The 27,720-nt window shown below is 50.7% G+C and overlaps 7 protein-coding genes across 10 annotated transcripts; 4 read left to right on the top strand and 3 right to left on the bottom strand.

The window, feature by feature from the left end:
- The first annotated feature begins 63 nt into the window (after positions 1-63).
- Positions 64-5,334, top strand: LOC136186372 (uncharacterized). The gene is made up of 6 exons (XM_065973687.1): positions 64-3,293; positions 3,353-4,243; positions 4,303-4,632; positions 4,685-4,726; positions 4,789-5,021; positions 5,096-5,334. The coding sequence occupies exons 1-6, from the start codon at positions 107-109 to the stop codon at positions 5,219-5,221; spliced, it is 4,809 nt and encodes a 1,602-aa protein (XP_065829759.1). The 5' UTR covers positions 64-106; the 3' UTR covers positions 5,222-5,334.
- A 23-nt stretch (positions 5,335-5,357) lies between these two features.
- Positions 5,358-7,925, top strand: LOC136186383 (ER degradation-enhancing alpha-mannosidase-like protein 1). Its single transcript, XM_065973699.1, has 12 exons — positions 5,358-5,641; positions 5,711-5,783; positions 5,840-5,943; positions 6,005-6,176; positions 6,231-6,506; positions 6,572-6,654; positions 6,744-6,927; positions 6,974-7,144; positions 7,229-7,302; positions 7,364-7,460; positions 7,549-7,763; positions 7,828-7,925. Exons 1-12 carry the CDS (start codon positions 5,358-5,360, stop codon positions 7,904-7,906), a joined length of 1,812 nt encoding a protein of 603 aa, XP_065829771.1. The 3' UTR covers positions 7,907-7,925.
- A 47-nt stretch (positions 7,926-7,972) lies between these two features.
- On the top strand, positions 7,973-16,318 carry LOC136186371 (trinucleotide repeat-containing gene 18 protein-like). 3 transcript variants are annotated; one of them, XM_065973683.1, is made up of 15 exons: positions 7,973-8,088; positions 8,147-8,421; positions 9,571-9,642; positions 9,774-13,188; positions 13,239-13,376; positions 13,428-13,476; positions 13,544-13,606; positions 13,665-13,809; positions 13,869-14,129; positions 14,180-14,335; positions 14,394-14,835; positions 14,900-15,084; positions 15,141-15,706; positions 15,760-15,918; positions 15,977-16,318. In XM_065973683.1, exons 2-15 carry the CDS (start codon positions 8,331-8,333, stop codon positions 16,145-16,147), a joined length of 5,913 nt encoding a protein of 1,970 aa, XP_065829755.1. In that variant the 5' UTR covers positions 7,973-8,088; positions 8,147-8,330; the 3' UTR covers positions 16,148-16,318. The 3 variants fall into 3 exon arrangements, with proteins under 3 accessions (XP_065829755.1, XP_065829756.1, XP_065829758.1); XM_065973684.1 differs by having other exon boundaries at positions 7,989-8,063; XM_065973686.1 differs by lacking the exons at positions 7,973-8,088; positions 8,147-8,421 and adding an exon at positions 8,524-8,791.
- LOC136186390 (putative deoxyribonuclease TATDN2) lies at positions 16,228-17,399 on the bottom strand. The gene has a single exon (XM_065973709.1). It carries the CDS (start codon positions 17,380-17,382, stop codon positions 16,324-16,326), a length of 1,059 nt encoding a protein of 352 aa, XP_065829781.1. The 5' UTR covers positions 17,383-17,399; the 3' UTR covers positions 16,228-16,323.
- On the top strand, positions 17,343-21,783 carry LOC136186381 (DCC-interacting protein 13-beta-like). Of its 2 annotated transcripts, XM_065973696.1 has the most exons (23): positions 17,343-17,482; positions 17,534-17,692; positions 18,089-18,154; positions 18,212-18,400; positions 18,453-18,506; positions 18,571-18,663; positions 18,714-18,796; positions 18,849-18,952; positions 19,016-19,085; positions 19,142-19,214; positions 19,265-19,365; positions 19,425-19,467; positions 19,527-19,586; positions 19,648-19,700; positions 19,753-19,854; positions 19,909-19,949; positions 20,003-20,077; positions 20,161-20,306; positions 20,355-20,404; positions 20,469-20,550; positions 20,598-20,735; positions 20,795-21,586; positions 21,644-21,783. In XM_065973696.1, the coding sequence occupies exons 1-22, from the start codon at positions 17,429-17,431 to the stop codon at positions 21,581-21,583; spliced, it is 2,625 nt and encodes an 874-aa protein (XP_065829768.1). In that variant the 5' UTR covers positions 17,343-17,428; the 3' UTR covers positions 21,584-21,586; positions 21,644-21,783. The 2 variants fall into 2 exon arrangements, with proteins under 2 accessions (XP_065829768.1, XP_065829767.1); XM_065973695.1 differs by lacking the exon at positions 21,644-21,783 and having other exon boundaries at positions 20,795-21,637.
- Positions 21,784-22,557: 774 nt separating this feature from the next.
- Positions 22,558-25,123, bottom strand: LOC136186389 (Krueppel-like factor 7). The gene has a single exon (XM_065973708.1). The coding sequence runs from the start codon at positions 24,134-24,136 to the stop codon at positions 22,955-22,957; it is 1,182 nt and encodes a 393-aa protein (XP_065829780.1). The 5' UTR covers positions 24,137-25,123; the 3' UTR covers positions 22,558-22,954.
- Positions 25,124-25,389: 266 nt separating this feature from the next.
- LOC136186387 (G-patch domain and KOW motifs-containing protein-like) lies at positions 25,390-27,665 on the bottom strand. Its single transcript, XM_065973706.1, has 12 exons — positions 27,505-27,665; positions 27,297-27,457; positions 27,016-27,241; positions 26,818-26,953; positions 26,682-26,763; positions 26,564-26,625; positions 26,233-26,359; positions 26,151-26,187; positions 25,971-26,088; positions 25,832-25,901; positions 25,689-25,774; positions 25,390-25,624 (listed from the first exon to the last, which is right to left on the bottom strand). Exons 1-12 carry the CDS (start codon positions 27,630-27,632, stop codon positions 25,484-25,486), a joined length of 1,374 nt encoding a protein of 457 aa, XP_065829778.1. The 5' UTR covers positions 27,633-27,665; the 3' UTR covers positions 25,390-25,483.
- Positions 27,666-27,720: the final 55 nt, after the last annotated feature.

Genomic DNA, 27,720 nt, shown 5'->3' with positions numbered 1-27,720 from the left:
ACCAATTAGGAAGGGACAAGGGTCAGGAGCACACGTTGGGTGGAGCTTATCTACGATCAACACGACTTCATTCGCTCACTCCCGAATCGGTTGTTGATCGAACACGATGAGGGCCCAAATCTTTCTCGTCGTCGCCGTTTGCATAGCCGGCCTATCTGCCGTCGACTTGGACGCTGCGTCTCTTTGCCAAGAAGGCGGCGTCGTCGCAAAGATCCGAGCTCTCGTTCCACAATGGATGAACTTCTGCAAGACGATGGACGAGTATGGACTCCAAATCACCCACGTCAACAACGTACTCACGGTCAAAGTAGCCAAAGAGAGCTCGTCGTCGCTCACCGATCTCCTCCCCGACACCGGCGTCAAGTTCCTCGACGGCGAAGAGCGAATCGACATCGCGGAAATGGTCTTCAACTTCAACGACCCGTGGCAGTTGTCCGTCAAAACGCGCCCCTATCCGAGCCTCGAAATCTGTCCCGAGCGTTTGAGTCTGGCTCAAGTGCAGATGGACGTGATCGTGGGGAAGAGCAGCCGTAGTCGCGTGACGCTAAAGAATCTCTTCGTGAGCGGCGATTGGAAACTCGGTTCGGTGAGCGTCTCGACGTCGTTGAAGAAAGACGGGAGCAAGTACTTGATCAAGGGATCGCCGACGGGCGGCAAAGTCGACGTCTCGGCAATTGCTACGGCGCTCGGCGAGCGACTTCTTCCCGCCGGATCAGCCGAAGCGGCGCTCAAACGAGCGGGTTTCGATAAGGTTTCCATCTCCGGCGTCGATGTGACGGGATTGTACGACTCTGCTACGGACGACGTGGCGTTCTGCTTCACTGGCTCGCCGAGCATCGCGGGCTGGGGTGGATACCGCCTTCACGCGCTTTTCCATAGTTATGCGGGGGGGAAGAAAACCGTTCTGACAATGGCGGTCACGCTTCCCTCGGTTCGACTCTCGACTCTGATCAAAAAGGTATCCGGTTTGGATATATCGTCGGTTCCGATACTCGGAGGCGTCACCGTGACGAATACGGGTTTCCTCATTTCGACGAGCGACGTCGAGCCGAACCTTTTGCCCGAGTGCATGGATGGCATATTGAAAGACACTGAACCCTTCCCAGAAGGCGTTTCCATTGTCTCCGAAGTCAAGATCCTCGCCGACGTCGATCCAGCGAAGTGTCTCATCCGTATCGATCCTAGTATGGGAGTCACCATGGAGCGAATCGACAACAGCCGCATATTCACTCTTCCCAACATTATGCGCGCTCTCAACTTGGACTTCAACAATTTGCCGCTGATCAATTCGCTTCGCGGCCGACGCAGCGCTCGCAGCATCATTGAACAACTCAAAAATGCCGACGTTAGCGGCGTGAATTTCGACGTGAAGAAATTCCAACTTACACTGACTGTAGACTGGGGCGATAAGCTCGACATTCTTCCCAACTTCCTGTCCATCAACAATCCGTCAATGAATATCAATGTGACGCTGAAATCGCCGAGGAGTTTCAAGGTCGACTTCCAGGGTCAATGGGCAATTGGATCGGCGTCGTTCGAAGTGGGAATCTTTCCTCAAGACGACAACAAGGGCTACATTTTGAAGGGCAGCGGAAAAGAGCTCAAGGTTGGCGAAATTCTCTCCAAAGCCGGCGCCAACTTCTTTCCGAATGGTATCAACATCGGTTTTCTTAGAGAATTCAAAATCGTGGACCCATCCGTCCAAATTCCAATTGGCGAAGTAGCAAAAACGCAGGAATTGCATCTATCCGGACAGCCTCAGATAGCAGACTTTGGCGGACCGAAGTGCTATTTCATATCGAAGAAAGTGAACGGCCAACCGGCGGCGGCGGTCGGATTCGACTTCGCCAACACGGGTTTCGCCGGCATTCTGAAAAAACTGACAGGAAAATCGATCGCCGGCGTCAGAATGTTCGACGAGGGAATGAAATTGGGCGTGATCATCGCATCGGCCGATTTTCCGGGTACGACGTTCGAAGGTCCGACGCTGACGCAGTTGGGCGAAGTGAAAAAGGGTCTGACATTAGCCGGCGTCTTCAAACTTCCCGCGTGTGGCAACGATCCAATCTGCAAATTCCTCGAACCCGTTCTCGGCGGCTCGAGTCTTCAATTGAAAGCGAGCATCGCCAGCTTGAACGAATTCACCGTGTCAGCCGGTCTTAGTAACATCAAACTGGGCAGCGCAATGACCATTCAATCAGCGGGACTCGAACTTGCCATCTCGACGACGTCGGCTCCGTCCGTGGGCATCGTGTGCGAACTGCTCGTTCACAGTCCGCGTCTTCTCTTCAAGGGCTCGTTCTCTGCAATGCCTACCGGCGAATTGCAATCGTCGATGTCGATGGAAGGCTTGTGGAAACAGGCGTTCGGAATTCCTTGGTTGACCGTCGGCAATCTTCTCTTTTCCATCAAATTCGTTCCGGGCGTCTCGCCGACAGCGTTCGAAGTTGGCGGCGAAGTTCACATCGGTATTCCCGGCAGACAGCTGAAGGGAGCGACGTATGTCGGCGTCGACACGACCGATCCGAAAAAGAACTATTTCTACGGTTCGATAAACAAAGTGACGATTTATTCGGTGATGAACGCTTTCGGAATTCGATGCAATCTACCTAAGCCTCTTCGCGAGATGGGCTTCGTCAACGGACTTGAAGTGTCGTACGCCGTCTTTGAGAAAAGAATTCCCGGCCATGTCATACCGGCGGGAATGAAACTTAAAGGCGGCATTAGCATTCTCGGATTCCGACTGAATGCCGACATCCACGTAAATCCAGGCAAATTCTTGAAAATCGATGCGTCCATGACCGCTCTCAATCTCGCCGGTGGCTTGTTCAAGATGTACGCGCATCCGAGTCAGAAATCGCGCGGTCCTTATCTGAAGGCCGACATCAGTCTGAGCCCTCCTAAAGTGTCGATCGACGCTAGCGGTTACGTCGAACTGTTCGGTCTCGTATACACGGGCGCCACGCTGAAGATCAACGAAAAAGAGTACCTAGTTGAAGTGCGAAAACCGCTCTTCGGCTTCCAGATGACTCTGAAAGTCCACGCCAGCTACGGTTCTCTTACTCGCGCCTCGTTTGGCGTCCACGGTGAACTGGACGCCGAAGCGTTGGGCAAGCTCGTTAGAAACGTTCAAGAAATGATCAAAAAAGGCGCTGATGAAGCTACGGCGAGAATTAGAGCAGCTGAAGGTAAAGTTGCTGCCTGCCGGGGAAAGTTCGACGGTGCTCAGCGTTCGTTGAGGGACAAGCAAGGGAAGGTGAACAGATTATGCAGCGAATCAAGATGTGGCTCGGGTAAGTAATCGCATTCCAAGCAGTACGTCTAATCATCGTGCCGTGTGTTTTTTTTGTAGTGTGCATTCCCACTATTAGTTTCCGTTGCTGTAGGAGGTGTTGGGGCCGCTGTTGTTGGTCCTGTGCGAGGACTAACGGCTGCGGCAAGCGTATTACCGATCCTGTTTGCGCTGGCAAGAATCTTCTTTGCAGAGGAGTACGTGCTGCGGCCTACGCTGCCTTGAAAGTCGCCGAAAAGGCTGTGGAAGTTGCCAAGGCACCTTTCTATGCGGCCGAAGCCATTCTGAGAGGCGTACGAGCGGCTGTAAAAATAGGCGCCGATGCGGCAAATTTCATCCTACGCTACGGTCTGGGCTCTTTGATCAGGATTCGAAGGATTTCGTTTGAAGTGAGCATTGCGGCGGTGAAGGGCGGAAGTTTTGGTGGCAGCATTGAGGTGTCCTTCCTCAGACGTTCGTATCAAACTTACGGCTTCTCGCTTCGATTCCGCGGCGTCTTGGACATGTGCAAAGACCTTGCCGATCGTGCCTACAAAGGCATAACCGGTCGTCGACGTCGCGATGTGGAGACGAGTCTCGCCGCCGCTTTCCCCGGCTACGCTCTAGCCGATTCCTACCGACCCGGTTCGTATCGTCAAAAGAGAGACGAGCTCGAAGACGAGTTGGAGGGGCGCTTCGCGCCGGAGGCTCCGACGAAGGACGTGTTTGACAACGACGACTTCGATCAGGATAGCGAAATTGTTACCGATCTGCCGACACCCGCTGTCATTGACAACGACGACGACGACGACGACGACGACGACGAAGAGAATGACGAAGAGGCTCGCGCTGCTGCTGACGCCGTCATGAAAGATCTCAAGGAAGTCGAAAGGGAGTTCGACCACGTGTTTGACGGTATCGACAGTGGCGACGAAAACGACGGCGAGGAGGAATCGATTGACGAAGAACCGAGTAAGTGCTTTTTTACCAATTTTGAGGAGAAAGTAGTATAGCGCTGTCTTATTCTTAAGAAACGGACGAGGAAAAGTGCAGTCTTCTCAAGACCGTATTCGATCACGTTACGCAAGTGTTCGTCGAGTTGGACAAATCGCTCTACGAACCCCTGAGTGCCGAAGTGAAGGCATACAGCAGCCAGAAGGCAAAGCTGGATCGTTGCCAAGCAGCTTTGGATGAGGTCGCCGAGCAGAAGAAACAAGTGGACGAAGACGTCGAGAAGGACATTCGAGAACTGGATCGAGAAGAGGAAGAGGAAGAACTCGGCGGACTAAGTAAATCTCAACGCGTCTTCCGACGAAGTGTTCGACAAGGAATGGCAGACAAACTTCGACGCGTGACTCAACGTAAGTCTATAGCCTTTGACGGAGTGGTTGCTAGCTTTTTGTTTTGCTTCAGGTGAGAACGAGGATTACGACAAGTCGAGACAGCTTTGCGACGGTAAACGAGTCGGGTTGTTTGATGATTTATTTTGAATAATTCGAATCTCTTTTCGCGTTTAGAGGTGGATAAGGTGCAGCAGAAAATTCACGACTCCGCAGTGGAAATAAACGCTAGAGGTTCTCGCCTCGCTTTGGCGAAATTCAACAGCTTCACGATGACGAAATTTGGAAAACCAGTGGAAGTGTTCCTCCATGATCAGTGTGAAAGAGTGGCCAATGCCTACGCCGACTACAAAGGACCAAATGCAGATGCCGCTCATAACGTCTTGGGTGTGCTTCACAAAGCTTGCTCTGTAAGTGTCTCATAGTCTCTCTTTCTCTTTGCCTCTTTTTATTGAACGCGCTGTGTCCGGCGTTTTTCTTCTAGCACTTTGGATATGATGGAGAGGCTAATATTTTGGACCTTACCGTGTTGAAAGCACATCCCATCGCCATGGAAGTTGTGAGGACGATCAAGGAGGTGAAGGAGAGAAATCTCAATGGTTTCTGTTGAGAAAACGGTTGAAGAAGACGGTAGATGTGGCTGCCCGACTCACTGACTTGTTTTTTCGTTTTTATGTTTCAGTTTGTAGGTTGTTTTGCATTTGCGTAACAGTTTAGCGGCAATTAGCGCGCGTTATGTCAACCGAATGCCTTGGGATGACGACGGTTTCGCTCTGATTGCCGTGACCATGTGGGCGATAGCAAGCAAGCTCGTCTTCCTTTTTCTCACACAGAACGAAAGCGACCTTCCCTCTCGCGGTTTTTCGAACGTCGTCGACTACAAGGCATTCCCGGAGAGTCGTCGTCTCGAAATGCGAGAAGCGGCACGACGAATGTTCTACGTGGGATACGAGAACTACATGCAATTCGCCTTTCCCAAAGACGAACTCGATCCGATTCACTGCGTAGGCCGAGGTCCGGATATCGATCAGTAAGCCTACGTGGTGTTTGTACGTCGACGAATTCCCCGCATTGTGTACTGTACCTCTCATTTTCTAAGGTCGAACATTAATATAAACGACGTCCTAGGAGGTTACTCGCTCACTCTGATCGATTCGTTGGGAACTCTCGCGGTAAATGGAAAAAGCGCGCACGTGGTGGGCATTAATTATTATTATTTATTATTTAGGTATTGGGTAATAGCAGCGAATTTAAACGAGCCGTGCGACTCGTTCTAGACTTTGTGGATTTTCACGTTGGAAGCACAGTGCAGGTCTTCGAGGCCACCATCAGGTGATCGAAGAAAGAAATTGCGCCGAGCCGCTCATTGCGACTGCAATTTCTTCTCTCTCAGGGTATTGGGGTCTTTGTTGTCGGCCCATCTGCTTATACGCGATCCCCGACAGCCGTTTGGTAATTTGACGCCGGAGGGCTACAGCGACGAGCTTTTGTCCATGGCCAATAATTTGGCGTCTCGATTGCTCTCGGCTTTTGAAAATTCAACGACAGGACTTCCTCACCCCAGGGTAACACGCCTACGTGTATCGAGTTTGTGTGTGTGTGCATGCGTCCGAAAATAGGTCAATCTTCGAGGAGACATTCCGTCTGTATCTTCTAATGAAACGTGCACGGCGGGAGCCGGATCTCTTCTCGTCGAGTTCACTCTTTTGAGTCGATTGACGGGCGACCCGGTATACGAGTCCTATGCAAGACGAGCTGTGGACGTTCTGTGGGAAAAGCGGCATCCGCACACGGGGCTCTTAGGCAACACAATCAACATCCACACGGGGGAGTGGATTGGGAAAATGAGCGGCATAGGCGCGGGTCTTGATTCCCTCTACGAATATTTGTATAAGGTATAGGCGGGGTCGATATTCGCGTAAGCGGGTCAACGACGACTGGCTTCTCGCTGCTCCTACAGTCATACATCCTGTTTGGTCACAATGAGGACTTGAAGCGCTTCAATGCCATGTATAAGAGTCTCATGCGTTATGCCAGAAAAGGGTACAGGCCCGAGGGTCCGTGGGTGGTTCTCTTCGATATTTTGACTTGGACCTTCCTTTTTTCTTATTCGTTTTTCTTTCTTCTTCTAGGCAGGATTGTCGCATTAGATTTCGGCAGCGTGCCACTGATAACAATGACGACGACGACGACGACGACGACGACGACGACGACGACGATGACCACATACCGATTTACGCCAATGTTAACATGGAGACGGGCGACGTCATGAATTTTTGGGTCGATTCCTTATCCGCGTTCTTTTCTGGCCTTCAGGTTTCTATTCCGTGCACGGTGACGTCGTCAAGCAATTTATGCGTAGGTATTGAAAGGGGATGTTATGGAGGCCGTGTGTAATCATGCCCTCTATTACGCCATATGGCGTCGATTCGGCGCTCTTCCGGAACGATTCAACTGGAAAAACAAGTCACCCGAAGTCGCCTTCTATCCCCTGCGACCAGAGCTCGTCGAATCGACGTATCTCTTATACAGAGTGAGGCTGTACTATGAATAGATATATAATTATCCGCGTGGGCGTGGTGCGTTTTTCTTATTCATTCCTCTCATTTGATGTTAGGCGACGCGAAATCCCTTCTATTTGCACGTCGGAAGCGAGATACTGGAGAGTTTAGAGAAGCACTGTCGTGCCAAGTAATCCATCCCCCCAGGGCAAAATCGAAAACGGTTCTCTTGAAAGGCTTTTTTTCGTTAGATGCGGATACGCCACGCTGCATAATGTGATTGACAAGACGCAGGAGGATCGAATGGAGAGCTTTTTTCTTAGCGAAACGTGCAAGTATTTATTTTTGGTGAGAAGCGTTTATTTTAGACGTGGGTGGCGGCGGGCTTTTTGTAAACTCCCTCTCTCTCTCTCTCTCTCTGTCTCGTGTACCCCAGCTATTCGACGAAGACAATTATCTAAATCGTTACGAAAGCGAGTACGTTTTCACGACCGAAGGCCATCCTATCCGCATCGGTAAGCATTGGCGGGAAAAGGCGTGGGAAACGTCGCCGTTGACGCCGCCTCTGTCGTCGCGTTTCGACGACGACGACGACGTAAATATTCGGTCGTACAACGGTTCGGCGTGCGTCAGCTTGCCGGAAACGTGGAGGTACTCGCTTCCACTCGATCGGAAACTTTTGTATAATATAGAACAATTGGTTGGGTTGAATTAGGATAGCCCTGGTTTTTATCGGTAACGCGCGCTCCGTTTTCCCGGTGTTCGCGCCGCTCCAACCGGAAATGACCGAATGAAGATACTCTTCTCACCGAGGGCGCATAATCGAATTGGAGCACCGGCTCGTACCTAAACGCAAATTCGCTGAATTGAGTCTCCACCGCGAGATCCGCCTCTCTAACCTAACATCGGATCTGATGAACAGGGGAGAGAGCTCGGCGTGTTTGTCTTGGGGTGAGGGAAGCGCCCGTGGAATCTGGCACGTGACACCACGCTACTTTGTGTAAACCCTCGTAGCTAACCGCGTTTCCGCCCAGATCAATCTCCCCTCCCGCACTTCAGATGACAATCGCTGTGCATGCGTGGCCAGCGGACCTTACTCACTCTCGCGCAGCTCATTGACACAGACATATTATTACTCGTCGTCGCACCCGCGCCCGAGTCGTCGTCTCGTCAGGAAAGAGAGCCACGCAACGGCAACGCGGCGGTCGCGTAGAGAGAATGTCCGACTTCAGTCTTCACGCGCTCAAAGGCAGTCCGGCGGCGAAATTCGACGGAACGTTCGATGCGGTCACCTATCCGCACCTGCAGGGTGAGTGCTCTCGCTAGGGGGAGGGAGGGAGGGAGCCTCGCGCGCGAGAACGAAAATGGATTCGCGTTGACGGACAGCGGCGGCGGGACATTGACCCCGCCGCCGCGATGCTTTTGTTTGGACTGTGACGACAATTCCGATGGGGGGAACGAAGCGAACGTTCCTTTTGTGAGGAAACGTATCTCGCGTGGCTTTTCTCTTCTCCGAAGCCGAACATTGGGGGAAGGGTTACCCTGACGCGATCGGTCGATCGATCGAAATTCGTTCCGCTGTCGCGGGAGATTTTCTTTAGTCGCGAAAACAGCGATCGGGCCCCCGGGCGGGATACGGTGGCGCATGCGAAAAAATTGGCCGCGAGCAACAGGAAAGTGTAAGGAACGCATGACGCCCTCGACGTGTCTTCTCGAGCCGTCGCGACTCGTTTCGGAAAACAAGTGCGTAGAGCGTTTTTTTCGGCGGGCGCGCGCGCTTTTAGGAGATCGAACGGGACGGTTGCGAGAGACATCGGAGAAGACGCGCACATCACATCATGCATTCATCGACTTGTTTGGTATCACCGCCCCGACCGTTCGCATTCATGCACTCGGGGAGGGTCGCGTGATGCCTCCGAGTGGTGGAGGAGAGGCCATGGGTGTGCGTTCGTTAGTCTATGAGTCATGCGATTCTGTAGGCCCCGAGTGCGTGTTCTAGAGGGCCTAAAAGTGTTTTGTTTCGAATGCGACCGTGTACGAGGGATCATTGCGTTTGCGGTTTGGATGAGGGGCCCATTCGCGTGTTCTCGTTCGCCCCTTTTGCCCGGGTCCTAATTCGTTTAGGAGCCCTGGGAAACGGACGATCCTCTGGCATGCTATTTCTTCCGCGAGAAGGATGGTGTACACGCCGGGTCACGCCTCCCCGTACGCGCGATTCGTAATCGCGTTCCCCTGCACGGCGCCAACCGTTTACCATATATGGTCGATTGGGCGTGGGCACTACGTAATGGAACTGGCGAGTCCGATTGACAGACTGCACCTACGGGCAGAGAATCCGGTTTGGGGGTGGGGTTACGTGATTGACGACGGTTTTGCAAACGATGGCCTACGGACGGTCCACGCTCTCGACGCGGTGACCTCTTCTCCTTTCATTATTATCTTTTTCTTGGTTCCGCAGGAACGCCTTTTATGCATCACCCCGCCACCTTGACGCGTCTGATGAACGCCGCGGAATCGTGGACGGCTGACAGTAAGTGCACCTGACTAGCCGCTTTCTTTCGCGCGAAATCAATTACGCGCGTCTCCCTTTCTCGCGCTAAGCTCGAAAGAAGTCTCTCTCGCTCGAAACCGTACAAATGTGACGTTCGTTTGCATTGCTAGGCATTCGCGGTGCCGCTAATCCACCGTTACACCCAGCAGCTTTGTATGGCCTTCGCGGTCCCGTTCCCTACATCGGATTTCGAGCTCCCCTACATCCTGGATCGACGACGAACGCCGCCGAGATGCAGACACTCGCTCCCAATCCGGCTTTTTCTCCTCACGGATACGAACGTGTGGGAGTGAACGAGAGTCGCCAAGCCTCGCAGCAGTCGCCCGCGCCGCTCCCCGTGGCGGCGGCAGCGACAGCAACAACGGCGCCTGCGCGTCACAACGTCGCGGGGGGCGGGGTCGTCGACGAATCGCTGTCTCACTCTCACAAGGAGGAATCGCTCAAGCCCATGACGCTCGCCCAGCACAATCTCAAGAACAAGGAGCCGACCGAGAGCGATAAAATGCGCAACGTCGAAGAGTGGCGTCTCTCCGTCGAAAAGGCGGCGCGCGAACAGGGAGGACTTCATCAGATCGACGAGATTCTCGATCACGCGCACAATCGCAACAAATCTCATCGAACGGGACGACGATCGAGCGATCCCGACGCGAAACGAAAAAAGACCGATAGTGCGAAAGAATCGAAGAATCCGCCCACGAATGGAGGGGCGCCTCGAAAATCGAAGGCGACCCCCGCTGCTTCGACGATCGCGGCGGCGGCGGTGGCGGCGGCGGCGGCGGCGTCCTCGTCCTCGTCGAAACCGAAAGTCGACAAGTCGACGAAAAAACTCGATACCACCGATGGTAAGGAGTCCGCTTATACTTCGAATCCTGCGTTTCGACTTTTTCCCACCATGCATCCGGGGGCGCATCCCTATTACCACCATCATCACATACCGCCTCCTCCGCCGCCGCCACTGCCTGGCTTTGGCCTATCGCTCCCGCCTCCGCCCCATCCTTCAGGAATCGATCTCACTGGAATGTACCCGCCTCCGCTGCCACAACATACTCACTTCAATCCTAGCCCTTTCGTTACCAGCGCCGGCGAGATTCCGAAACAGCCGTTAAGACAGGGAGAAGACAAGGATAGAGTCAACAAAAGAAGTGTTGAACATCATAGTAATCAATTAGATGGCACTGGCACTCTCAAGGGCGGCGAAATGACTGAAGCTTCTGGCAAAGCGGCACTTCCACCCGGACTCAACCATTTCAAACTTCATAATGCCAAATCGCCGGCAACGGGAAAGCAACCGGGAAAACTTAAATTGGATTCGGATGCTGGCAAATCTTCCACGCTGAAATTGAAAAAATCGAGGAAGTTGGATAAGGAGAAAAACGGCGGAAGCAGCGGCGGATTGGAGCACAGTCCGTTGGGCGTTGTCACGGCGACCGTTTGTGCCGTCGAAGGACCGTCGTTGGGAAAAGGAAAAGGAAACGAAAAAGACACTAAAAAGAGTAAGGGAACCGGACAACCCCCTCCTTTAGTGACGTCATTGACGATTCTTCACGACGAGCTTCGCCCGTTGGTTTTTACGGAGTCGCCACCTCGCATGAGAAAACCGGCATTTGAAGTGGATTCTTCGCCTCAGCAGTCGCCGTCTCAGTCTCAGCCTCCGCCTCCGCGACGTCCCACGTCCCTGTTTGTGAGCGAGGACATTCGAACGTTGCCTGGTGCAGAAATGTTGGAGCAACAGACTCCGGAGGAAATCCAAGAGCGCGCGCGTCAATTCGATCAGGACGAGAATCTAAAAGCTCTCGCCAGTCCCGTGACTCCCGTAATGCCTCCGCCGCCGCTACCCGGACCGTCGCAGGTGGGACAAAGTTCCGGAAGCATTGTGAGCGGATTGGCGGCGGTGGCGGGAAGTCCGAGTAGTCGGATGAAGCCGCCGTCGTCCGCGATGGCGAAACCGAGTCCGCTCGTTCCGACGGTGGACGAAAAAGAAAAACCGAAAGAGGAGAAGAGGGTAAAACGAGACGTCGGCTATCGGCTCACTGAACCGAGTTCCGGAAGTTTGTCGTCTATTTCTATGACGACTGCCGTGGCGTCGTCGCCTATCAAACAGAAAAAAGATCCGGTGGTGAGCTATGGCAGCGGCGGCGGCGGCGGCGGGCTCAAGAAAACGTCCGATCCCGTTGCATCGCAGCTGACGTCAGACTTTGAAAATCTACACGTTCACAGAAAATCGCCGGAAAAGTTGAGATGTTCTGATTCCTTACGTAAGAAACCGACGCCTCCGCCTCCCCTAGCTAGAGATCTCACGCCTCCTCTTCCTCCACAACCGTCCCATCCTCTCCTCCCTCCTCCTCTCTTTTCTGGCGCCGGTTGGACGTTGCCTTCGCATCATCCCGGGTTTCAGTACTCGCGTTCTTTTTACCACCTCAATGGATATCCTCCTATGTTGCCACCTGTGCCCGGTATGAGTGAATGGTTCGAGCAGCATCAGAGACAAAGTCATATGTACCAACCGCGGCTTTACAATGGAAACGACGAGCTCTCTTCACCTCCCAAAGAATTGAAGCCAGACGTGACACCCTCTTCTCTCGCCGCTGAAGAAAAGCAGAAAATTCGAAAGGACGAAGACAGAGAAGAGCGGATAGAGGAATCAGCGGAGAAGAAGATTTCCAAGGACAGCGAAAAGAGCAAAACCTTTAACACTTCCCTTCTGATGTTGCAGGAAGAGAAGCGGACATTGGAGCGGGAACTACTGAAAGAGGCGCCAGAATTAGTGCAAAGACTCAAGACGGAGCCACCTCCTCGTCCCAATTTCATTCACCAAATTCCTAGATCGCAATATTTGACGTCACCGCCCGCGCCCGCACTTCCCTTTGTCCAACGCGACGAAACGAGACCGGTGTTCCTACTCAATGCGTCCCAAGCGAGAGTCGCGTCCAAGAGAGTTTCGACTGAAGCAGCTGGAAAAAGCAAACGCTCGGACGCGGAAACGATCGATTCTGATTCGGAAACGGCAGCTGCGCTCTCGCCTTCTGGACCGCCGTCGCGTTCGCCTCACTGGGACGTGCTCTGCTATTCAGACGATGATGACGATGATGATGAGAACAGAAAACATCATTATCTTGACGCTGAGAGTTGCGGCAGTCAGCAAGAATACGAAATATTTCTATCCGACCCGTTCCACAAGCTAAAACGTCAGAGCGTCGAATGTCTGCGAACCGGATTCAATTATCATTCGCTAATGAAGAAATGCGAGGAGGATAACGCGGAAATTGAACCAAGAGCTGCCGCGTCAGCGGTAGAAAGAGCAATTGCGCAAGGTCGATATAGGAGCTACAAAAGTGCTCACAGACCGGCCTGGGCGACTGTCGTGACGTCCGGAAGTGAAGGACGAGGAAGCAACGGGGGGCATCAGGGAATGAGTGCTATGGAAGTTCAGATGAGAGTCTTCTTGGCGGAGGTGCAGCGGCAGTATAAGTCGCACGTTACTGCGATGAATCGGCTGAAGAGAAAAGCGCGGAGACGGGCTAAGAAGTGAGAATGGTGCAATTCTTTGGCGAATTCTTTTTTATGTGTGGAATTAGGCTAAAGGGAGTCTCTAATGATGAACAGGAAGAAAATGCGAAGCCTTTGATGAAGAAACGGGGTCGGCCAAGGAAGAGGAAACCTTTGCCTGTGAAGAATCAGTCGGAGTTAGCCGGGAGCTCAGCGGAGAGTCATAGGTGGGTGTTACAGTGCTAGTTTTGAAGAAGCAATTGATCTTTTTTTTGTAGTGACGTGGAATACGTTCGAACTGCGGCAGAGCCAGCTTTGCCTCAAGAGGTAGTAGTAGTTCAATTAATTGCTCTACTACCTTATATTTTTTTTATATTTTTTGTGTGTGTGTTAGGCCGTTCAGCCACAGCCTGTCATTAAAAAGCAGCGAAAGATTAGGCAGACAGGAAAAATAGCTGTATGTAGATTATACTCACTCTATTTTACGTTTTTCAAATGCTTTGTGTATGTATCAGGATGCAAAGGGAGACGTTAGCTCCGACGAAGAAGCGGCCAAAGCTCAGCAACCTCCAATAAAGAAAAAAGGAAGACGGCGGCGACAACGGCAATCGATCGCCGTGCAACCCGAAGCGAAATATAAAAAGATAGATTCAGACGAAGGTGTGTTTAGAGATCTCAGCGCTACCGTTTCCCCTGTTCTATAGCTGACAACACTTTAGATTACAGCATGTCAGACGATGACAGTGATTTCATGTATGAAGACGAGAAGAAAAGAACATGGAAAAAGAAGCCAAAGCCACCTCCTCCTCCTCACCCTTCATCGCCGGCACCGACACCGGCACCAGAGTCAGATCCGGCGCCTTCGACCACGAAAGTGAATAATGACGTCACTGGGTCAAGTGAGAATGATGTGGGAAAGAGGAAGAAGTCGAAAACGAACGTTGAAGAGAAGGCGTCTCTGACGTTGTCCGAGTCAGCGGGTACGCGGACTAAAGTCGTCCGTTTGGTTTGGTTGGATTTCGTTGTGTAGGCAAAGGAAACAAGTATTTGGCGAAAATGCTCGAAACAATGATCGCGCCGCCGCCGCCGCCGCCGCCGTCTTCGCCACAAAAGGAGCATGCAACCGCCTCTGCATCAGACTCAGTACCAGCAAAGAAGAAGATGCCAAGAAGAAGAAAAGTACACGGTAAGCAATAGAAAATACAAAAGACAAAAAGTAGCAATTATCGTTTGCTCTATACTAGACTTTGAAGAGAGCTCGTCTACCTCACTGCCGGCCAAACCGAATTCGAATGGCGTAGACGGGAATTCGAGTGACATGGATGCCGTCACGAATCGCCGTCGAAGCGAGCGTCGATACGTCAGCAACGACGCCGGGGAATCATCGTCTCTCGCTGCTACAGCGTCTCTGATTGGAGTTGAAGAAATCGCAGCGGAGAGTGACGTCGTCAAGACGACGACGACGACGACGACGAAAATTAAAAAGGTGAACGGAAAGAAACGAGCTAGTCGAAGCTTGGAAGACGAGAAACGAAGCTGTGCACGTCGCGAGGACAAGGAAGAAAGCAAACAATGGCGTCTGACAGCGAATCTTCTGACAGTGCATCAAAGGCTTTTAGTGAGGGATATCGACAAAGAGGGAACCTATTCCTTCGCTTCGATAACAGAAGCGAAACCACCGGATCTGTAAGACAGTCAAGTGTTTTTCTTTTTGACGTTTCTATATCGCTATCCGTGTCTTTTCTAAAAGATACGCTGTCGTCGTTGACGGTGATCGTCGGCGGCGACCGGAGTGGCTCACTCAAGAGGAAATACTTCAACGAGGAATTCTTGACGTCAAACCGCGACAAGTCGATTTACCGCCCGGAACTCGCGTCTGCGGCCATTGGAGCGCCAATCAGAGGTCCTACTTCAAGGGCAGAGTTGTAGAAGACGGTAATATAATATATGAGTTATTTAGGATCTCCCCTATAGATATTTTTTTCGTTTAGACGAGCCCGGTCCTCCTGGCCAGTGTTTTGTTGAATTTGACGATGGAGAGCGTGGCCGAATTCCCCTCCCTCTTCTCCGCCGAATCGTCGACAGCGAGTCAGAGGAAGCGTCGGCTCCCGCGCTCCCGTCGCGTTTCTCTCCCGTCTCCGACTGGTCCAATGATCGCCCTGACTTGGCTCCAGCTCCCGGCGACGGCAAATTGTCGCCCGCCTCGCGAGACTCGAGTTCTAGTTGTTTCATTGGTTTTGACATTCCGCTTTCGGTCCCTCGTCCGCCGGAAAGCCAACTAGCTCACCGTCCTCAGTATAGCGACATTAGTTCTCCTTCTCCGCAAGGAAGAGAGAGCAGTGACAGTGTCGTTTACGAACTGGACGTTCCTCCGCAGCGGTCAACGCTTGTCACCCTGCCAACGCCGCCACTCAGCGGCGATAGCGGCCACGGCGGTCCTTTTGATGGCACCAAGGACTGGGAATGGTGCGGTAAAGGAAAACAGAATAACAAGAAGGGGAGGGGCAGAAGAACTTATTTTAAAGCAATCAATAAGAAGAAAGGGGGAATAATACGAGTAAGCCTATGCTTATTACCGTTTCTGATATATATTGATTTTGTGTGTTGAAGGTTGGAGATTGCGCGTTGTTCAAAGCTCCCAGCCGCCCGTCTATTGGCGTCATCCTAAAATTTTGGGAGGCATGGGATGGGAAAATGTTGGCTCGTGTTCAGTGGTACTATTGGCCACAGCAGGTGAAAACACAAGGACCACTGTCGGAAGAGGAAAGGGTAAGAAAAAATTCGTTTGCATGAAATCCCTTTTATTCTCTGTTGTTTTTTTTCTTAGGCTGGCGTATATTTATCTGGTAGCCACACGGATGATATCGAAGTCTCAATGATTGTTCGTCTCTGTAAGGTACTAAGCCGCGAGGAGTATTTTCGGCTGAGCTCTAAGCCGGACCCAGAAAAAGACGCTGTCTTCTATGAACTTGGAGTTCACAATCCAAATCCTAAGTGACCGTTGTAAAGTTCAGAGCCCTTGCGTTGCGTTGCGTTACACAAGTGGCTCTAAAGTTAATGATAGCGTTATTTGCTCTCGTTTAAAATGCAATCCTTCAAGTTGAAGGTTTGACCAAGATTTAGAAAGTTTAAAAAAAGTAGCTAAACAATAAAAGGCTGTTCAAACACAGTTCTTCATATTCCATACATTCGAGTTGTGTTTTTCCTAGCCGCTGCTAGAATTTCATCAAGCGACAGTCCTTTGAGTTGGGCGATGCTTTGGGCAACGTGAGGTATCATTCCAGGATGACTAAATCTGTTGTTTCTCTTCAGGGAGGTCGGGACCATGTATGGAGTGTCCGTCTCCAGTAGAATCCTCTCCAACGGTACACTGGTGACGCACTCGCGAATCACCTTCGCCGAATCGTACGTGACAACGCCCGTAAACCCAACATAGAGATTCGGAAAAGTGCGAAAGAACCTCTCGGCATCCCCCAGCGATCCCGTATAACAATGCAGGTGAATTTTCCAGTCACGTGGCAGGCTTTCGTCGACTATTCTTAGGACGTCCTCCTCCGCATCGCGACTATGAATGACGACCGGTTTACCCAAAGCGACGGCACACTTCAACTGTCGTCCGAAGACTTCTCTCTGAATTTTCCGTTCGTCGACGCCGCCGTGCTTCGCGTAGTCGAGCCCCGTTTCGCCCCAGGCGACCGCCTTGGGATGTTTGCACGCGTCGACGATTTTCGTCTCGAGACGTTCGTCGTAGTATTTGGCGTTGTGAGGATGCAAACCGAATGCGGCCCACGCCTTCGGATCGCGCACGACGTCTTCCCACGTGCCGAAGGAGGAAAACGACGCCGAGTCGCAGTAAATCGTTACGCAGCCGTCGAAGTTGGACGGAAATGCGTTGCTAGGCGACGCGGCGAAATCGGAAAGGGAGCCTCGGTGACCGACGCGTTCGAACAGATATTCGAGATGGCAGTGCGTGTCGATAAAGCCGACAGATGAGCTCGGTGCAGGCGTCGCAGCTTCGCGGCTGCTCCGGTCCGGTCGTTCCGAGCAAAATCGCTGGACGTGGCCCTCTTTACCGCATCGGAAGCATTTTCGAGGACGAGAGCCGCTCTCCGACGCAAGAGGGCAGTTTCTCTTTATGTGACCCTCCTTGCCGCACGCAAAGCATTTCATTTCGTGAGCGATCCGGGATTTGGGGCGGTGACGTGTTGGGCGCACATGATTCTCTTCAAGCATGCGTGGATTGGAATCCGTTGAGTAAATCGTCGCCAAATCGCCTCGAATGACGACGGGAAAGCGCTTAGATCTATCAGGCGCACTAGAGGACACTCCTCAGGTAATTCCGAGTTGGAAAATTGTCGTTTCACGGCGTAATTTTCGTTTCAAGACGAGGCGATGCCTCGCGAGCATCGACCGCGACGCGGACGCCCTGCGGCACTACCTCTACGGAATTCAGGACGTTGCAAAAGTGCTTGTGGACGCGCAAACGCGCATTTGCGAAGCAACAGAAGGCCTCGCACAGCAACTATCGAATTACAAAGACCAAGTAAAGAAAAAACCCGGTTATAGTGAAGGACGTGTACTACCTTGTAGCGTACTTACTTTACGTCAGTAGCACCCCGTATAATAATAATAAGGAAATCGTCTTGAAGATTTTTAAAACTGTCTTGAAGATTTTAAAGTTCCCTTGACGTTTTGAAAATTGTCTTGACAATTTTTAAAATTGCTTTAACTATTTAAAAAATTGCCTTGACGATTTTTAAAATTGACTTGACAATTTTAAAAATATCCTTGACAATTTTAAAAATTGTTTTGACGATTTTTAAAATTGTCGTGACGATTTTAGTACGGGAAATAGTTCCGTAAGAATAGGTAGTACACGTCCTTCACTATAACCAAAAACCCGCAATACAATGATTGTTGACTCTTTTTTTTTTGATAGGAATTCGCGGAAAAGGAAGGCAGCGTTGCAGAAGCCATGGCAACCTTGGCAGATAATGTAAATGAGGTTAGTCAGTGCAAAATTTCGACTAAATAAATAAGTAGGATGACGAGTCTTGCTTAGCTAAAAGGATGGCAGGATATGCTGGCCACTCAGATGAATCAAGCCGTTCTGAAGCCCGTTAGCGATTTTCTTGCCGACGACCTCTCGGAACTGGACGCGCAGAAAGATTTATATGAGACGGCCAGTCTAGAGCACGAGACCGCTATGGTCAAGTACAGCCGGGTCTCAAAGAAAAAAGAAACAGAAAAGGTGGACGTGAATTTTAATTAATTAATTAATTAATTACCCTTTTTATATCTAGATGCGCTTTGAGGCGAATGCAGATCTTTATATTGCGAGAAAGAAATTTCACGAGGTTTTTAGAATTTCTAAATGATTTTGACTTAGATTCACGTCACGTCGCGTTTTTTTCTTCTCAGATTGCTTTGCAATATTATAGTACTTTGAATGCGCTTCAATACAAGAGAAAGCTGATCATGCTCAACCCTTTCATTGCTCTAATGCATTCTCAGGTAGGCGGCTTTGTGTTTGACTAAGTTGTTGGGATGATACGTGTACTTAGCTTTCTTACTTCAAAATGGGTCATGAAATACTGACTGATGACGTGGCAAAGTTCTTGACGCAATTGACGGTGGAAAGCAACAAGTAAACTTAGCATTTAGTAGCCATAATATCGAATTTTTTTCATTTCTCTTAGAGTTCAAAGCTTTTTGAATGGGGAAATGAAGCGGCTTGGGGGAATGAAGGAGAAACTCGAGAAAGAATATGCTTCGAAATATAATCCGGATCCGGATCCGAGCGGTGTGAAATTTCAAAAGCGTGACGTGACGTCAGTTCTTTCGTTATCTTTGACTCTTTTTTTAGACCCCTTTGCTACGTTTGAGCCACCCAACTTAAATCTTAAGAAAAAATCTGGTCATTTGTTTATGAAAGGGTATGGCAAGCACCAATTATTACGTACGTATTTCTATTTTTGACAATTGCATCCAGAAAACAAAGCAAATGGGAACGATTTTACTTTTTCACCACTGATGGTGCCTTGATGCTCGAGAGAAGGCAACAGGTTTAGAATAATATATTGCTGATTAAGATTAAGCGTTGAACATTCTACAGGATCCGGAAATGGTCTTGAAATTGGATGGGGCTGTTGCTTCGTTAGTTGACACTGATGATCGTAGATACGTGTTTCAAGCGGTTTCTAAAACTCAAACAAAGTGAGTGCGACGCACCTCCTCGAACGGATCAGTTATACTTTGGTTGTTTGTGTGCACAGGCCTGTTTTCTTTCAAGCTGAAAATCAGAAAACATGCGAAGAAGTAAATTCGTCTAGTAGATCTAGACTATTTGACGTCTTCAATATTTTCATGCGTTTTAGTGGATTGCTACTATTCATAATATTGCCAAAGATCGTCAGGACGTGAATATTTCAGCGCAGGTAATGTTGATAGAGAATAGGATTCACGTACATTTAAATACTCATACTGTATGTTGACCAGATGTTGGGCTCTCAAGGGCAGCCAGATGTTTCACGTGCCGTTGGAGCTGTGAGGTAGAAGGCGTTGCTAAACGACATAGCTTAGCGTTATATCCTAACGTTGTAGGGAGGAAAGATTGAAAGTGCGAAATTGGATTGACGAGCAAATGAAACAGGCTGCCTTTGAGACGGACAGCCCCAAAACGACCTCCACGGCTTCCGAATCAGAGTAAGTCAAAGCGAGACTTTAGTTGATTCATTTGTGATGTACTGAATTTTTTAGAAGAGTGAATCCGTTTCGAGCTGAAAGCATTCAAGCTACCAGTAATGTTACACTTAACGCGAATAGCCTAGCATTTGAATGAACATTATTCAAGGCCAAAGTGGAGTTCAGTTTTCTCAGGCTTTCACCGTGCGTTTTCTTGGCTCGACCGAGGTTCAAAAGAGCAAAGGTGAGGGGGGGGGGGGGGGGGGGGGGGGGCGGCGGCGGCGGAACTAAGCAATAGAAGAATTCTTCATCGCCGTCTGACATTAGGAATTGCTGTCGTGTACGATACGATGAGACGCGTTCTGCACGCGCGAGCCGTCCACGGAGTCTTCAAAATGGTCGAGTCGAAAATGGTTATTAGTACGACTGGAGTCAAACTAATCGATCCGTCGGCACACGACGTTCGAACGAATGTAAGCCAAAAGCAAATTTTGTTAGATAAATGGACTTCCTTTTTGTAGTTTCGACTAAAAGACATCTCGTTCTGTGCTGCACACATTGAGAATCCAAGGTAGTATATATAGAGAGATGTACGTATGTGCGCGCGATATGTTTGCAAATTCTATTTAATTAAGATTACTTGGATTTATTACTAAGTCGTCCGCTGGCGCTAAACACGCGTGTCACGTGTTTGAAACGGATAAAGTGGCGAAAGAGGTTGGTATTGGGGTACCGTCTTTTATTCTACTTCTACTTTGACGCAGATTTGTGAGTCGATCTCTTGCGCTATGCAAATTGCGTTTGAAGATTTCATTCAGAACAGGCAGATCGCCTCTGCTCCGCGTGCTCAAACGTACCCTGCTCCACCTCAGCCTTTACCCGAAAACCCACAGCCAAAGCAGGTTCATTGTATAGGAAACGCGTACTGTACTGTAGATCGTGACGTCTTTCTCTTTCTCAGTCCCGAAACAAGAAGGGTGACTCTAAGAAAACGAAATCAAGGAAGGGAAAAGCCGCCGCTCGTCCGGATCTCGAACGGCAGCCGGAGACGAGACACGGTCAAATTGACGCGTCAGCGGCGCGGAATTCGTGGAGCGGGAGCGACACGCCGCCAGTTCAACCGTCGCAGAGTCGAATGATCATGAATCCTCACGCAATGGCACAGCCGTCGTCACCCCAGCAACCATTCATACAAATGTCGCCACCTACTTCATCATCATCATCATCTGGGGGAGCAGCAACAGGAGGAGCAGAACCAGAATTTGGCTTGTTCAATCCTTTCTTTCGCGATCCGGCGACGCCCGCTGGCACGGGAACTGCAGCTACGAAGACGGCAGTTGAATTCGATCCACTAGTTCCTAACTCCACTCCCGTGGACCAGTCAGTTCTTGACTCGGAGCACGGCTTCAACGTTGATCTCTTGGCTGCCTTGAATCAGGCGTCGTTTGGCAGTCCGCAATTTCCGTCGCCGGGGAGCCAATCGTCTCCTGACGCTTCCGCCGCCGCCGCGGCTTTGAATACCGATGACACATTGGCACAGCTCTTGAAATTTGACGATAGTCCGAGCGCCGAGATGGATCCTCAGTATGGCGGCGTAGAGTTGCCGCGTTCGAGCTTGAACTCGGATCTTGATTCTGCTGTTGACGTGGCAATGCAGCTCGCTAGAGTTTCCGTCAATGTGGGAGATGCCAGGCCTTCTGAAGGAACAGACTCCGACTCAGATTCGTCCCTCAGCGAGTTATCTGATTGACGAGTAACGCTTTCGTTCATGATGGCATTCAATTTTTTTGTTCTTTTTTCTATACTATAGGCCCTCTCACTCAGCGATAGCGCACGCTGGAAACGCTTCACCGTGGCTTCAGAAAAACCGAGGTTAGTATTGTGTTAGCTATGTTGTGACTGTTGTGAGAATAAGAGTCGAGCGCACGTACTGCACTCCAGCGATCGAGTCTCGGGGGGGGGCCCCAAGAATTTGTAAAGCCGATAAGCATCCCTGTTTGTGGACCGTGCGAAAGGCATCGCGCGACATGGAGATCTTTCTCTTGAACGCCAGCCGTGTAGTGCTTTCGATTGGTCGAACGAGACCTCGTAGCCCCGAACTGCTGTAGCACGTGCTCCTAATTCATTCATTCAGTCTCCCACGTGGCGCCAACGAGTCGACGCGTCCCCCTCGCCCGCATAACGGTCGTTTGTTCGTTCGTTATCTTCCCGTGTCCTCCCCTGCCTTTTATTCACGGACGCGGTAGTGTATGATCGATACCGCGCGAAGAATTCGAGCTCTATCACGTTCTGAAATTTCCGCCCCCGAGAGCAGTGCGGGGTAACCGAAGAAGACGTTTAGACTCGGATAGAAAGAATGCTACGCAGTAGTTGCTACTAGTACGATAGTGTCTCTGCTTTTCGTCTCCTACGAGTGTCTCGCGCGCGATCCACCCATGCAAATGGCTCGCGGTCGCGCCACGTGCTGGAGCGCGCGGAAACAGCGTCCGAAACGAGAAGCGTGCGAATATCGGTCTAGATCGACGTCCTGTGGCATCCTGTTGTGTTTACGCGATTCCTTTCTACAGTTGGACGCAGTCTGACCGTAGAACGACCACGGAATGAGCCGCGAGCAAAAACGAGCGCCCACGACTAATTAGCGAACGCTTCTTCTTCTCGCCGCGCGCGCGCGCGCGCGCGACAGACGATCGAAACACGCACTGCAGGAAACGCGCATACGCATGGTTTCGTTTCACTCCAGGCCCACTAGCGCAGCGAGCTGGAGAAGATCTATTTCGCTACAAAAGAGGAGTCTAGCCCCCCTTAGTCTAACAGGTGTATAGAGAAATAAAAATCAACAGAGAAAAAACAAGACTTCAAAATTTCGTAATAAAGCAAGAAGTGTAAAAACTTCGTGGTCGTCGTCGTCGTTTTCATGCACCGGGTACAAATTCTAAAAGGATAGGTCACCTTAAATAATCTCAACTAATTTTTTGCCCTAAAAGAGAACTCTCTACTACAGTACGTGTGTGCACAGCATCATATACAAGAGTTTCGATTACGTCGGCTCATAAAATTTCCTCTCCCTTTAGCACTAACGCCTCTAGACAATTGACCAAGTCTGTCAGCTGTACTCCTTTCTTCAATTCGCGGAGGAGGCGGACTTGCTGCCCCCGCGCGATCGCGATCGTCCGCTCTGATGTATCTTCAAGTGTTTTGACAGGTGATCGCTGCGCGAGAAGCGCTTCTCGCAAACGCCGCACTGAAACGGTTTGATTCCCGAATGCGAACGCTTGTGTCGTGCCAGTTCGTCGGAGCGCGAAAAGCGCCAACCGCAGCCTTCCCACGTGCACGCGAACGGCTTCTCGCCCGTGTGTCGTCTCAAGTGCGCTTTCAAGTGACTGCTCTTCGTGTACGTCTTCGTGCATCCCGGATACTCGCATCGATGAATCTTCGGTTCGCTGCCCGAGCCGCCGCCGCCGCCGCGAGCGCGCGACGTTACCGCCACGCCATCGCTATTGGCACCGTCGTCGGACGACGGTGTTCCGGGCGACATACTCCCCGTCGATCCGCGTCTTGCCGAAGGTCGACGCTTTCGCGTGGGACGCGAAGACACGGGCTTTGTTGCGCTCGCCGCCGACGAAGACGTCGATGACGAAGACGCCGCGCCCAAGGGCGACGATTTGAGCGTCGTTTCTTCCGTTTTCACGCTGTCGCTGGTCGCCTTGTCGCCTGGAAGGACGGCATCGGCGAGCAACGGAGGCCCGTTGCACGAGGCCGCCGCCGCTGCATCGAGATAGGCATCAATGTCGAAATCGGGTAGGACCTCGGGCAAATTCTCGACGGTAACGTCGAGAAATTCGTTGATTTGATCGGTGCCAAAATCGTCGATGAAGGAAGCATCGAAAGACGGCAGTGGCGGCGGCGGCTGCGGCGCCGAATAAGTGCCATATTGAGACGGTTCGCAGAGCAATGGAGGAAGCGGCGGAAGCTTCGTCGTTTCGTGATAGAGCGGCGGTGGCGGCAGTGGTGCCGTCGTCGTTTGATGATAGTTGCCGTAGCCGCTGCCGCTTTGTTGCGAACAGCAATCAGTTGGATAAACAGAGTAAGGATTTCCGTAGTTGCAGTAATTTGACGGCGGCGGTGGCGGCGGCGGCTGTGACGGCGGCGCTAGTGTTAGCGATGTCGTCGACACGGGCGATTGGGTTTGTTGTTGTAAGGCGAACATTTGCAGGAGATTGGCGATCTGTTGATCGCTGGTCCACTCGTCGTTTCGCTGCTGCTGCTGCGACTGCGACTGCGGCTGCATGCATGTCTGATCCATATCGACGGGAGCGAACGCGTTCGTCGACTGTTGAGAATCGTGGCGAGGCCGATCAATTTCAGCTGGAGCTTGTGCCAGTTGGAGATGTTGATTGCGCGGGCAACTCGATCCACGACTCGCGATCAACTGCTTCTGCCCGCCCACGTGCCCCCCTCTTATTGGTTCCCATTGCAAAACGACCACTTAGGCTATCATGCTGTTGACACATTCTTCTGTCAAACACGAAGCGCGCTCACGTGCCGACTCGAGCCGCGATTTCCCACGGATTCGGTGACCCCGCGGCGTCGTGCACGCGCTGCGATGGGCGGAAAACGAAAACAAGGGGCCGCTTTTCGACGAGCGGGAGGCGACGGCCGCGATACGCCCAACTCCGAATCAAAAATCGCTAATATATCGTAAGGTAATCGATAACGTAGGACGAATAGAAAGTGCCGACAACGAGCCAACGCGCTAATTCTATTACGACGGCGTTGGGTCGCGCATATATTTTCTAAATTCGAATGCTCGACCAAGCCGCGTTTTTTCGAGTCTAGCTCGAACAAGGAGACAATTGTTCTCTAGACGACCTTTCCGTTCGATTTTCGCATTCTTTTCTCGCGCGTGCAATCGATTCCGGACGCGAACGATGTCGTCGCTCCCCCGCTGGATCACAATCCAACTCGTTATCGCTTGTCACAGCGCATTAGGGTTTAATTTCTCGTCGTCTTGGCAACGTTTACAGGTCATACGAAGGGCAAAGCGGGAACGGTCGTCATCGGTCGTCGTGACTAGCAGTGCTACGCGTCGTTCCAGTGTGATCTCACTCGAGTACAAATTCAGTCATTAGTGTATTTTTAGCTGCCACGCGTTGCGTTGGTCTCGCTAGGCGGAGTCAGACAAGGATGTGGCAGCTTCCGTAACGGACGACGACTTTTGTACACATAGAAATGAGGAGGAGAACCACCTGGGCTGGGCTGAGTCGATTTTCGGCGAGGAATGCTCGGCCAACGCCTGTCGTCGCATTTCTGCGGTAAGCGTCCTGATATCGGATACGGGTTCTGCCCCATCAAACAAACAGAAGGAGATCGATTCTGATGTCATCACTTCTCTACTTCCTGCTCAATTCTCTCGTGGCCAAATGAAGAAGGGCGTGACCACAACAGCCAAAATGCTGGTGGCCTTACTCTTTAGCCAGTTACCTTGCGCTTTTAGATGGAGAGCAGGTGGCTAATGGGCAACCGCGAGACTTCCCCGCTACTCATCGGTCAGCACAATAGTGAGAAATGGCCCATGCCGAAAGTACATGTTATCAGGGAAGGAAAAAGTAGCGATCTCTTCATAACTAAAAAAAATGCACGTCTATTTCGATCAATAGTCGTCTTCTAGATCCAAGTCGCCTATGTATTCGGATATCTGACCGTAGTCCAAACGAACGACTTTGCTCTGATTGCGAAGGAGTTGGACTTGAGCGCGGCATTTCGCCTTGTCTCGTTCGACGACTTTCCCTAGCTGCGCGAGACAGAGAGAAAAAGGCGTAATACTCGTAAACAAAAAAAGATCGCGTTTCCCTTACGTGGCCTTTATATTTCCCCTCTACAATAGAAACGACGGCGTTTGTCTGTCGAGGAACGACGGTTTCCAACACCTTCTGCGGTACATCTACATAGAAAACAATGGTATGACTGGACACGTGGCGATAACATCGTCTGTCAGGACCTTCCAACAAGATCCCATCTTCAGTCTTGCAGACACAACGGTCTACGCTGATGACGTCAATGATAGAAACCTGGTAAGTCAAAAAGGGTATCTATAAATCTGCATATATCTATGCAGCTCCTCCCTCTTCTACTCTGACCTTTTCATTGTAATACTTTCCTCTCACGTATCTCTTACTGATGACGCGAACTCGAATATTGGGCGTCAGCCACGGTTGAACGTCATCGCTGTCATCACCGGAATCGGCGGCAGAATCCCTTCAATCAAATCAATTGAACGACTCACGCCAAACCAACTATACAATGAGAACAGATATCACCTTTCTCTCCTCTCTTTCTTCTTTCCTCTATCTGTGCCTAGCAACGGATACAGTGACGTCATTAGGGCGAGAATCTCTTTACCTTTCATCGACTCTAGATACTGGGTTTCGCTCACGACAACCAGCATGTGCTGACTCACGTTCACCTGTTTGTCAGAGACGGCCATTCGAACGACAGCGTGCGCCGTGTCCTCGTCAAGAGCGACCACCTTTAGAATTTAGGAAACAGACTGTTTACATGTACGACACGAAATTAAACGGAGGTAGTCCAGCGTATTTTGTTGCCGTGTCTACCAAAGGAGAGACTCGACTCAAAAGATCCGACCGCCCGTTTAACTTTAGTTAGCGCGTGTAACGGCAAATTGGTTCCTCAAGCGGTTAAATGCTAATGGATCATCTAATGGGGTGCCCACCTTTCCGTGAAAATCCTTGTAGAAACCGGATACGACTTCCACGTAAACCCCGATTTTCAACTCTGCGCGCGCGGAGAAAGTGAAAATTGGAGAGGAGTTGCGCGTACGTGAATATTACCATCCGGTGGACTTTCACTTAGATTCTCATCTATACCCTTCACGTGTTTCACTTTCCCTTCTTTATCATAGTACGTCTTATACTGTACAAGGTATTAGCAGCGGCGTGAATCCACGTGTCATTCATTATATCTTACTCTTTTTTCTGACTTCTCTCCCGGTTTTAGTCTTCTCTTTTTCTTTGGATCTATTCCATTCTGTAGCATTTCCTTTGAGTCGGCACCCAATCCCTGTCCAGGTTGCCTGGCAACAAACTCAATCGGCTTTACAGTCCTAAACGAAAAAGTGCCGTCCAAATCAAAAGAAAAGATCCTCGCCATTTATTTATTTATTACTCTTTATTAGTTAATCCTATTGGCGTTCCTTCTGACCATCCCATGCCCCTCATGAGCGCGGCACCGAATTGTGACACAGGCATACTATCATAGTCATCCATTGTGCTCTGCTCTGGTCTCGAAGCCACGTCCTTTAGAAAATCTTCACTATCTGTGGCTGCTACGACAGGTATGATCATTTCGGACGCCGCCTCTCCTTCCAAACTCGCTTTATAATTTTCCAAATCTAATTAAAATTCAATTGACGAAAAATTAATTTTTTATTATTTTTTTCCACTTGCCTTTTAGTATGGCCTCCGCCGCCATTTTGTCCTCTGCCGTTCCGTCTTGTTTTACCGCGTCGCCCGTTTTGAGCTGTTTGAGTCGCGCCGTGAGGCCTGATCCGGTCGCTCCTTCTTTCATTGGAATTACGAACTCCTTTTTCGTTTTTTTTGGCGCCGTACTATGGACGATAGCTGGCTGGGAAGACAATAACGTCTTTGTATCTACCTTTCGACGGTTTCTCCAGCAACCGAGATAACGTAGTCTTTATCAGAAGCATCGCTGGGTTTCGGCCGACTGTCGAATGCTCGCTTGGTTGCCTTTTTAGCGAAGCTAAAGCTTAGTTTGCTTTCCATATATCCGGGTGGTTTGCTTTCCCGGAGTAGCACGTGACACTTTCTTCCCTTCGGCTATCGCGCCCTTTGACGGAATTTCTAGCGCTTC

The sequence above is a fragment of the Oscarella lobularis genome, chromosome 4, assembly GCF_947507565.1.
Source record: "Oscarella lobularis chromosome 4, ooOscLobu1.1, whole genome shotgun sequence".
NCBI lineage: Eukaryota > Metazoa > Porifera > Homoscleromorpha > Homosclerophorida > Oscarellidae > Oscarella > Oscarella lobularis.
Note: the sequence above shows the minus strand (reverse complement) of the source record. Positions and strands in the feature narration are given on the sequence as shown.

Coding starts and splice junctions, on each gene's coding strand:
- LOC136186372 (XM_065973687.1), top strand. CDS start 107: ATGAGGGCCCAAATCTTTCTCGTCGTCGCCGTTTGCATAGCCGGCCTA. Junction 3,294..3,352: donor CGAATCAAGATGTGGCTCGG/GTAAGTAATCGC, acceptor TTTTTTTTGTAG/TGTGCATTCCCACTATTAGT. Junction 4,633..4,684: donor ACTTCGACGCGTGACTCAAC/GTAAGTCTATAG, acceptor GTTTTGCTTCAG/GTGAGAACGAGGATTACGAC.
- LOC136186383 (XM_065973699.1), top strand. CDS start 5,358: ATGCCTTGGGATGACGACGGTTTCGCTCTGATTGCCGTGACCATGTGG. Junction 6,507..6,571: donor TCTACGAATATTTGTATAAG/GTATAGGCGGGG, acceptor CTGCTCCTACAG/TCATACATCCTGTTTGGTCA. Junction 7,145..7,228: donor CGACGTATCTCTTATACAGA/GTGAGGCTGTAC, acceptor ATTTGATGTTAG/GCGACGCGAAATCCCTTCTA.
- LOC136186371 (XM_065973683.1), top strand. CDS start 8,331: ATGTCCGACTTCAGTCTTCACGCGCTCAAAGGCAGTCCGGCGGCGAAA. Junction 13,810..13,868: donor AAAGATAGATTCAGACGAAG/GTGTGTTTAGAG, acceptor ACAACACTTTAG/ATTACAGCATGTCAGACGAT. Junction 15,085..15,140: donor GGGCAGAGTTGTAGAAGACG/GTAATATAATAT, acceptor TTTTTCGTTTAG/ACGAGCCCGGTCCTCCTGGC.
- LOC136186390 (XM_065973709.1), bottom strand. CDS start 17,382: ATGCTTGAAGAGAATCATGTGCGCCCAACACGTCACCGCCCCAAATCC.
- LOC136186381 (XM_065973696.1), top strand. CDS start 17,429: ATGACGACGGGAAAGCGCTTAGATCTATCAGGCGCACTAGAGGACACT. Junction 18,797..18,848: donor TTGACGGTGGAAAGCAACAA/GTAAACTTAGCA, acceptor CATTTCTCTTAG/AGTTCAAAGCTTTTTGAATG. Junction 19,366..19,424: donor GTTTCTAAAACTCAAACAAA/GTGAGTGCGACG, acceptor TTGTGTGCACAG/GCCTGTTTTCTTTCAAGCTG.
- LOC136186389 (XM_065973708.1), bottom strand. CDS start 24,136: ATGGATCAGACATGCATGCAGCCGCAGTCGCAGTCGCAGCAGCAGCAG.
- LOC136186387 (XM_065973706.1), bottom strand. CDS start 27,632: ATGGAAAGCAAACTAAGCTTTAGCTTCGCTAAAAAGGCAACCAAGCGA. Junction 27,458..27,504: donor GCTGGAGAAACCGTCGAAAG/GTAGATACAAAG, acceptor TATCGTCCATAG/TACGGCGCCAAAAAAAACGA. Junction 25,902..25,970: donor GAAAGTATTACAATGAAAAG/GTCAGAGTAGAA, acceptor TTGACTTACCAG/GTTTCTATCATTGACGTCAT.